This window comes from Thamnophis sirtalis, unplaced genomic scaffold (genome assembly GCF_051295495.1).
Source record: "Thamnophis sirtalis isolate CommonGarterSnake01/CBP01778 unplaced genomic scaffold, rThaSir2_p1.2 scaffold_7, whole genome shotgun sequence".
In the NCBI taxonomy this organism is placed as follows: Eukaryota; Metazoa; Chordata; class Lepidosauria; order Squamata; family Natricidae; genus Thamnophis; species Thamnophis sirtalis.
The window spans coordinates 73,486,520-73,497,228 of NW_028261387.1; the positions used below are offsets into that span (position 1 = coordinate 73,486,520).

At 34.8% G+C, this 10,709-nt stretch overlaps 1 protein-coding gene across 2 annotated transcripts in view; it reads left to right on the forward strand.

Moving 5' to 3' along the window:
* Nucleotides 1-8,213, forward strand: part of RIMS4 (regulating synaptic membrane exocytosis 4) — a 96,492-nt gene extending 88,279 nt beyond the window's left edge. For both annotated transcript variants that reach the window (XM_087720401.1, XM_087720402.1), the window contains exon 6: nt 1,894-8,213. In XM_087720401.1, coding sequence (XP_087576527.1) covers nt 1,894-2,112 — 219 coding nt within the window. In that variant the 3' untranslated portion in view covers nt 2,113-8,213. The remainder of the gene's footprint in view (nt 1-1,893) is intronic.
* The last annotated feature ends 2,496 nt before the right edge of the window (nt 8,214-10,709 follow it).

The window sequence follows — 10,709 nt, forward strand, 5'->3', positions numbered from 1 at the left end:
AGTACTTGAAATCAAAGCTACATTTCCCTCCTTTTGCAGAAAATTTCTGAAACTATCGCTGGTATTCCTGACAAATATGCTCCCTTGTTTGTTTGTTTATTTTATTTGATGTATATTGTTAACAATATGTAAGAGTGATGTTGGGCAACTTAAAGGAACATGAAAAAACTAAAACAAAACACATTCTAAAAAGATACAGCGTTGGAATGTTAAAAACAAACAGGGCAATGAAATAGAAATAACAATAATAACGGAAGCAATTGAGACCAACCAACACAAATCTCATTCAACGGTCTTAAACTCTGTATGGATTCATCCCATGTTCTGGTGCAATTTTCAGGGGGAAAGGCAAACCTTTTAGAACCTTGTGAAAAGAGATATATTGATCTATTCCAGAGCTTGAGGAAAAAAATAGGTTTACAAGAGTCATACAAAGGCAATTCAAAGTTCTGGTGGACTGCTATTGCATACAGCAGGCAATGTAACAAAAAATATGTTTTCTTAGCAGCCATTTGAAAATGTTACTGGATGGATGGGACTCAAAACATGCCTGATCGGTCTTACAGAATGGGCAGAAAGCATGACAACCAGGCCCTATAGCCATGATGGCAAACCTATGGCACGCATGCCACAGATGGCACACGGAGCCATATTTGCTGGCAGCTCCAGAGGCTGGAGAGGGTGAAAAACGAGCCAACTGGAAATTCAGGAATGATCCATTTCCAGCTTCTGGAGGGTCTCCAGAGGGCAGGGGGAGGCTGTTTTCACTCTCCCCAGGCTTCAGGAAAGCCTCTGGAGCTTGGGAAGGGGTCGCATGCACATGCACATGTGGTTGGGTAGGATTGAATTGTGTGGGCATGCATGCGCATGCGATAGCACATGCACACACAATTTTGGCGCACCATAAGAAAAAGCTTCGCCATCACTGCCCTATAGTATGAAGCCATGTACTGTATATAAGTCATATATAACCAATAACTTTAATTGCCTTTGGGAAAAAACCCAATGACCAGGAAAGTCATATATTTCCCATAATCAGCAGTCTTGCTGCAAAATTCTGGGGCCAGATGGACTTTCTAAACATTGTTCAAAGGCACAACCCAGCCCTCTAGTTAAGGATGGTGGAGGTATAATCAAATCAGTAACAGTTACTAGCCTGAAAACCTATTGAAATATTTATAGTCCTTCATTTATTTATAATATTTATGAATGACTCAGTCCCAAAAGATTCTAGATGGTATACAAAATGTAATCTTCAAAAACATTGTTCAGTGTAGCTGATAAAAGGATAAATCTCTACCAACTGGCTTGAGTAATTCATATGCCTTAAAAAGGGGAGGGATATAATAGTGAACCATTCCCCACTGCTTTCCATAATTAGGAATCGTTTCTTTTCTCATCTGTACCCTAATTTATTTTTCTGATTCTAATAGAAAATGACAAAACGTGGAAGGAACCATAGCTCAATATCGTGCAGGAGGTCTTCAATATATTATAATTAGAAAAAAAAATAGGTCAGATAGTAGGAGATAGTAAGACCCCAGCCAGCTATTGTAAGTAAGAGTAAACAATAGGTTAGGAGGATCGAATAATATAATGTAGATTAAAAGAGATGTCTATATTCCTATAGCTGGGCTGTCTTCCACAATGCTATGTCAAAAGTAGAAATGTAGGAGACAAACCAATAGGTTTTTCCATCTTGACAATACTGGAAATGCCTGGTGTCAACCTCCTCCGATATTTCCCTCAAGTTTCTCCTTTTGATGTTGATCAGATCTCAGTGTGTGACAATATTTTGTCAAAAGGAAAAAAAATCCCCCAGTAAAAAAAATCTCAACATCTATCATTAGTGTCCCTGGATCCAACTCAACTCCCATTCTTTTTGTTCCCAAGGTGATCGTCTGGGGAAACTATGGGCGCATGGAACGCAAGCACTTCATGGGTGTTGCTCGGGTCCTCTTGGAAGAACTGGATTTGTCCACTCTGGCAGTTGGTTGGTATAAGCTTTTCCCAACCTCTTCAATGGTGGATCCTACTACTGCTCCCCTCCTGCGCCAGTCCTCACAGCTTTCCCTAGAGAGTACAGTAGGACCTTGTTGTGACAGATCTTAATGAGCAAGGAAGTACTAAGGGTACTGATTCTATTTTTAAGATCATGATCTCAAGGTTTTGTTTGCCTGAACGCTGTCCTCAAGTGCATTGCATCTTCAATCAGTCCCTGGGGGAGTCTGAAGGTGAGGATAGCCAAGTAACCTTGATGAAATCAAAATGGAGGCCACTGACCTTTCTCCATCCAAGTAGGAGGAGCTGTGGGGCACAAGTCCTAATTATGAAATGATGCTGATAAGACACACTTTTTGGTTTTTCATTTATTCACTGTCATCTACACATCTTCAGATCAATGTAACATCTTGAAATGTTGCAACCATTTATTCTCATTGGGGAAGATGTTCTTTTTTAATACTATTTTACAAATTTGAAAATAAAATGAACTTTGGCTATTCTTAATTATTCAAAGCAAACATCTGACCTAAATAACAGCAGTTTCAGGGAAACTTTATGGAGTTTGTAAATGTTCTTTTTCCTTTTAAAGAATGGGGAGGAGGGAGAAAGAACTGCAATTATTTCTTAGAGCAAGTTGCATTTAAGGTACAAGTACCATTGCTGTATTTTTTTAATACTGTGCCAAATTACCAGCAGTGTCTTCTACTACTATAGGACTTAGGTCAACAATACTGCTGAAGAATTATTTTGTGGGGAAAACTAGAAATGTTCTAGGTCACTCAGTTGCAACACAGAACATAGCAAACCACATAACTGGAACACTGCACAAAAATTACAAATTGGAAAATTTGTAGCGATTAGGTTTATTATTGGATATGAACATTGTCAGCACACAAAAGACACACACCATACCTTACCTCAGCTTTTGCTGTGCTTCTTCTCGTTGTGTCTTCTTATTCCCAAATTCTAGCCATGCTTTGGGTTTTTAGTGCATATCTTTTGATGTAGAATAGGGTTTGGTTTCAAGGACAATAATTTATTCCACTATTGCAAATAAAATTACAATATAAAGGTTTGCTTTATTTAAGGGGAAGATACAAGAAGGTGACATTCCATTCATCATCTGAGAGACATGTGCAAAAGGTCTTGGGAAGCTACATTTAACAGAAGGAATTTTTATTTGATCTACCAGTGTTGCGAGGCAACCTGGAAAAAGAAGAGGAAAAGTTGGATTTTTTTCAAAGTTCAGTTGCAGGAAGTAGAAAAGGCATTTTCACAAGTGACTCTAAAAGCATCATGAGGTCTTTGAAATTATTTGTGTTCATATGTGAGTTATTATAATGCACTTTTGAATTAATGAGCGCAGGGAATAATTAAAATTGGCATTTTGGCTTTCATGTGGCTTTGTATGCTTGTACATATAGCTAATCTGTGAGTGAACATGCCCTACTCGTATTATATTCTTGATTCCTCCATGCATCATTATACAATTGTACATGTTCCAGAAGCAGCAAATAAGAATATGGCTTCTACTGTGCTAGATATATTGATATACATCTAGTATAAAAAGAAGGTTTATTTTTTAGCAGAGTTAGCTTTGAATCAGCAGAAGAGATGGAACTGTCACTGAAGGTTTGCAGATGGAATAATGACTTTCTAACAAGTCACTTGTGAAAATGCTCTAGTTGTTGCAAATTACCTTTGGGAGAATTTGAAACTATAATAATAATAATAATGTAAATATTTTAAATTAGCCAATAAAAAGGTTAGCTATATATACACATATATAATATATGGCTAGACAACAAATTTCAAGAACAGTTGGTGGTGGATAGTTTAATCTCTACACTAGATTTCCTGGGCATTGTTCTAACTGAAGGCAGTAGAATTGCCTCTCCAATCTGGTCCTCACCAAATGTTTAATTACAAGGCCCTAATTCCCAGGCAGCATGATGGATGTCCATATTTGGCTGGGAATTCTGGGATTTATACCCCAACACATCTAGAAGTTAACATTCATAAGAAGACTGCATTAGAGACAGCTGTTTTAAACAGTGTTTCATGCCAGGATTAGAAATTCTATCTAGATGTTATTATATTCCTTTTAGTTTCTACTCTAATGATTGCTATGTTTTTCTGTTAGAATGGCAACAGTTGTCTTCATTTCACAAGTCAAGATTCCAAACTATGTATTAATATTTTGGAGCCATCTGAAAATGGCTTCCTAACCTGTTATTACAGCACAAAGTAGTAATCAGGGGACACAAAAAAAGCATGGCTAAAGCATGACTATAGGGATACCCATAGAATGAAATCTAGACAGTTATATGTTATATGTAGCATTTTAATGGTTTGTAAAATAACAATCAAATGTTGATCGCAAAATCAATAGGTCTAGTATGAACTCTGCTAGGAATAATCTAATATAGATAATAGAATACAAGAATGATGTTAATTTTAAGCATTTACAATCATAAAACCTCCAGAGTTTCAGTCTGATTGTCTAAAACTATTTTATTTATGTGCTTTCCAGAGAATTTCTTTCAACATTCATATCAGAGAATTTCTGTGTATAGACTGAAGGAAGATAGTTGCAGTATAGACACTGGTCAAAGTATGTTATGACTCTTTAAGTTTATTTTTTAAAAAACCTTATACTTCAAGTTGGTATATATTCATACTTATGTATAGTAATTATTAGGCAATATTGTACAATATCTGTATGAATTAGAATAGTTTAGGTTAGATTTAATAGTTGGTAGCCAATCTAACAATCTTGTTGTTTAGAAGAACTATAGGAAACTGATGCATTTCAGGATTGGGAACTGAAGGGCAGATGTTCATGTTTTATAAATTCAGAAGATGTTTTGGTTATTTAAACTTATAAATCTGATCGTATTTTGTATGTGTTCTGCAATCAGCTGCCAATTTTTACTGCAAATTTAAATATCTTTTATTCTTATATTCCCGGGATAATTATCAACAAAATAAAAAAAAAGACAACAAAAACTGCATCAGAAAAAAACCCCAAGGATTCCAGTAAGAGATTCTATTAAATATAGCAAAATAGAATAGAATATTAACATGATTAAAATTCACTTCTTAATAGACTAAAGCCCTGGGAGCATAAAAAAGAGTTTTGCATGCCTAGGGCAAAAATCATTGATAAAAAGTTGAGTGGACAAAGATGATAAAGTTTTCAGTAAGTTCTCATCCTCTGAGAAATTCTGCCTAAAGCTATCTTGATTGAGAAGTATACATTATGGCATATGATTTAATATATGTAAATGTACACCCTGCATTTGCAAATAGGCAATGAAATATAAAGCTAACATACATTTGTGATTTAAATATTTACTTACTGTAATATACAGCTATCTGACTTGGAAGGTTGCAAACAATAATTAATATGCAAAATTGTTCAGCATAATACCAAAAGTAGTAGAATACCATCTGCATTGAAATATTTCTGTTAATTCAAGTCATCTCAGTATTGGCTTTACGATCAGGTTAAAAGCTGGTTCCAAGCCTGCTGAATAAATCACTGTTGTAAAGTGAGATATAAATTGCTATTTGATCTAGAATGATTTCGAATACGTTATTAAACCATATGCATAATGCACATAGTGATTGTTTTTAAATGAAGTATTGAAAATTGATTTATTGAAATTCAGGTTTTATGCTCTTTGTAAGCATGCGATTCCATTAATTGGTCTGTATACAAATTATTTACAAATTAATTGAAATTTGTTGAAATAGCAGTCAAGGTTACTAACTCCTCTGTAAAGTTACGTCAGTGATAGTATTAAATAAAAATGGTGCCAGAGGGTAAACAACTTTTACAGTGCTCCTCCAAGTCATTTTATGTGCCCTGCATCTCATTCACGCTCGGAGCAGGAGAACAAGAGTCACAAATTATAGTTTCCACTTCTTGGTTAAGCTCTCTGCATCCTCTAAAACAGTGGTCACCAACCATGATCTGTGGACCACTGGTGGTCCGCAGAAAATTTATTTGCATGTTTTATATTGCACTAAATACTATTTATCTTTTTTAAAAATTCATATTAGTGGTCCTCAAGATTTTAAATTATGAATTTAGTGATTCCTAAGGTCCAAAAAGTTGGTGACCCCTGCTCTAAAAGAGAAACCAGCTATACACATGGATGGTGTATACATCAAAGTAATAGGAAGGATCAAATATATCAGCCATGACCACATAATAAGTCCCAACAAGAAATCCTGGTGCATGTACTACAAGTCAAACGGAGGGGAGGGGGGTGGTTTACTGGTAACATTTTAAATTTATGGAAATTATTTAGCCCCTTCTCATTCCTAGCATTCAGTCCAAAAGACTTCCTCTGAAGATGGATATATTATGGGAACAGTATTATTAATAATTATTGACAAAACTGTGTCATCAGAGGGAATTAGCAACACTCATAGTTGCAAGACTCCAGCAATTATCATAAATAGTAAGGCAGATATATAGATTTGATCTGAAAACAACCACTTCCAACCCCTACTTACATGCAAATATACCTACCTACTGGCACCAGAATTAAGTTATATTTTTAGGTGCAGTTTTTCTTCACCTGTATACATCTGATAAAAGATGAGCCATATGAGATCCATTTTTTTAACAACAGCCAAAAATGGTGTAGAAATTTGCAAGAATAAAGATTTGTTAAGAGTGAAAAGATCTGTCCATAATAATTTTCATGGAACAGGATGTACCCAGATTAAGAATTGAAATCTGCTTTTTGAAACAGGAAACTGAATCTGGGTTTCCCGGGAGTACCTGATTATTCTTTCTCGATAAGTAGAATTATTTTGAACATGAGAGATAAAACAAAATCAGACTGCTGTAGTTCAACTCATAATTTCTAGCTCTGTGATGAGAGTTCCGAAGAAAAAGAAAAGAACAATTCGTGAACGGTTTCGTTGTATATATAACGCCTTTTTAATGTTTCTAATACTGGCTCTCTTATAAATGTACTGTTTAAAAAGTAGTCATAAATTAATGTATAGAATGAAATTCTGTAGAAGTTGAGGCAGTAAGAATCTCAGTGTAAGCATGTATAGTAGAAACCATCTTAGATAGCAGGTCAACTTTTTAATGAAATACATTCTAAGTTTATTACAGGCTGTTTAACACTGGAGAAATATGTTCTTTAAAAACAAAAAAATGCTGTATTTTTTTTTTACAGAGGCTATATAATTTAATCTTTTTTTTAACAGAAAATGTTTTATGCTCTTGGCATAATATTGCTTTTTTCTTGTCCATAGAAACATTTTTAAAACCTACTAGAAATAAATGGGTTACAAGATCATAGTAACGGGTTTGTCCCACTGAATTAAAACAGAACTTCAGCACAACTCATAAGTTAACCTTGAAAGACTTTATTGAGTTAGTATTAGATACAGTATATTATAATTTAAACATTTTAGTCTGGAAATGCAGAAATATGTAAATAGCTACCAGGAAATCTTCCTGTATAAATTCCACTTGAATTTATAATTTAATATTATTAATATTGTATAAGAATATTTGCAATTCTTTATTAAATCACTGCTAACAATCTTAAGAACTAAGCCTTTCTTGAAGGAATGGATGTTGAAATTTGAAGCTGAGGGGAAAAAAGAGACCTACAATACTTTGCTAGTTGTCCTAATCCTATATCCCTATAAACAAAATAAAAGATTTTTTTAATAATAAGTTTAAATAGTCTTACAAGCAATAATATTTTTTTGGGGTGTGTATTGATTGTGATGTGGAGATGTCAGTACATGGATATAATCTACAATGACAGACTTAATTCTTTGGGATTTCAGCTCTGGAATAGCCATATTAATCATGGTCCTTTAAGTGTGTTTTAGTAATGCTCTGCCAATGGTTTAATTCTCAAAGTACTTGTGCAAGCAAATTCTTTCACTGACTATCACATTTCTGTAAGTTGACTTTCATGATACAGGGTTCAATATAAAATTTACAGATGTGTCAGATTTTCTAGTTTTGGGATTATTTAACATTTGTCATTGTTGTTCCAGGCTTTGCCACTGCCAAAATGTAAACTCTGAATTTCATAGTAGCACTGCCCCCTCTAATGGCCTCTTTGGCAAATGTTCCTCACTGAAAGAAACGAGTTACAGTGCATTATTTTTCCTTGGCTATATTCTAATATTTCTAACATGACACCAAAGCAGAGAAATACATGCACCTTGATAAACCGCAAGGATGAATCAACGGCCAAACCTGTATTGTTTGTGTGTCTTTTCACAAAATTGCAAATGATTTCTAGGAGCTTTTACCTAAGGCTTCTGCCAGATGACAGCTGTAGAATCTACTTGGTTATAAAATGTTAAATAGCATCCAAAAAGCCATCAGCCCAATTTACAAAGTAAAATATTATTCTTCCCCATCCAGTGCCAAACAAAAGTGCTGAAATGCAATGAGAAGGGGGGGGGGGAGAAATGAGCAGGCAAAATCCCATTGAAAATATATTTTACTTTCTTGTACTAAAATTTAGCTCAGGTAGCCCTTTTTTTCTGGCAATCCGATGGAAAGTTAAATATCTTTGTGCTGATTAATTTAATCACCAGCTACATTTAGGGTGCCAAATTTAAAATAGCTGTCAGGGAACAATTCCTCTGGGCCAAATCTGTTTTCTTACTTCCATCTGCCAAACCCAGAGCCCAAACACAAAGGTTCATTATTTTCCCTAGAGAAGTTCACCACTCTAATGCCAAGGCCTTCCCTGAAAAGTCACATTATGTGTACCAGTGTTTCTCAACCTTGGCAACTTTAAGATGTGTAAACTTCAACTCCCTGAATTCCCAAGTCAGCATGACTACAGTAGTTAAATCATGGAATTCACCGTGGTAAAGTGTATATATATATATATATATATATATATATATATATATATATATATATATATATATATATATATATATATATATATATATATATATATATATATATATATATATATATATATTCACAGAATATGAAACTAGTTACAATATCTGCTAGCCTACTTCTAGAGCTGCTAAGAAACCAGAGTAAGAGGGAGGGGGTGCAAATATTGTCTTTAGATCGCATCTTTGACACAATAGTTAACAGAATATAAAAGAGTCCTTTTTATAAGCATCAGGGTGCAATGGATGAGTAGCATGATGGCCTAGTGGTATAAATGCTCGCCTCCCACTCAGAAGGTTAAAAGTTCAATAGTATCAGAGGTGGGCTCCTACCGGTTCACATCAGTTTGGTGGAACCGGTAGTGGAAATGGCGACTGGGTCTCCGAACCAGTAGCGACGTCATGCTTGCCACGCTCCCAAACTGGTTCCCTGGTTGCTGTGACATCTTTTTTTGACCTTTTTAAATGTTCTGCACATGTGCAGAGCTATTTATAGGCAACTGCACACGCACCGAACTGGCAGTAATGCCAGCAAAAACCCATCCCTAAATAGTATGATTACATAGCCTCCAAAATAATAACTCATATAGGTAAGCGCCTTTGCTTCATGTGAGGGTTGATTAAGTCCAGCCTGTACACAATAACTCTAGGTATGAAGATAGTCAAAATATACTGTGTAAAAGTATGGAAAAGAATGAGATCTTGGTAGTCATCTAATCCCTATCTCCCTGCTCAAGGTAGGATATCTCATCTCCATTGCCATGCTTAGCTGGTGTTAGAATTTAATAACCAGCACACGAGAATTCCAGCAGTTTGAGTAAATAAATAGGTTTGTTTTGTTTTATTGCCAATTTACAACTGCAGCACACAGCACAATCTCTCCCCCAAAAGACCAGGGCACCAACTTCTACTAATGAATACTATTAAACTTTTACTAAAGGTGCATGCATTTCCCTGGTTGGAATTTTTTGTGGCAGATTGTTCTGCACACAATCGCAATGCTGTACATGTGGCAAAGTGTGATTTCACACATAGTGTCTGGCACCTTCATGTTGGATACTGTCTTTTGTCTTTAAGGGAAGATTCTGGTATACTGTTTTCTTTGTTAATTTTATCTGGAAAATACACAATGGTTGGGTAATTTACAATTAAGTGTTAAGCTAAAGAAATTGTTGAAAATAATAATAATAAAATAATAAAAATCTTCCTTCATTTTTTAAAAAAACGAATCTGGGGCTTTTTATTGAATACATGCTTTTTTTACCACATTGCATTGGAATTAAAAACACATTTTCCTTGTTCAGGAAAGAAATGAAGTAAAGAGAACATGCCCAATTTGCATCATACATATTAGGTTCACTCCTTATGAGGATTTGAAATATGCTCACTTATTGCTGATTCCATTTAGATTTAACTCTTGTAAAATGCATTTCTTGTATTGTAAATACAAGTGTTGTATAATATCATTATAACCTTGGTATTAAGTCTGTCCAAAAAGACTTCTAATCAGACTGTTATTGCTGCCATAACCCTAGACATTTTTCAGATTTAAAAGGCATGTTCTCTTCAACATTTGTTGGAGGAAGGTGGGAGCAGGAACTCTAACACATAAAACACAATAAGTGTTGGAACTGGTAAGTAAGATATTAGATGAGATCAATTCAGAGAACCAACATAATTGAATGGGGTGCTCAGGTTTTTCCTGGGAACCTTCTAATGGGTTGCAATATTTTCATAAATGTTATATAATATATTGAGTAGGTAATATATGCATGTTTATAAACAAA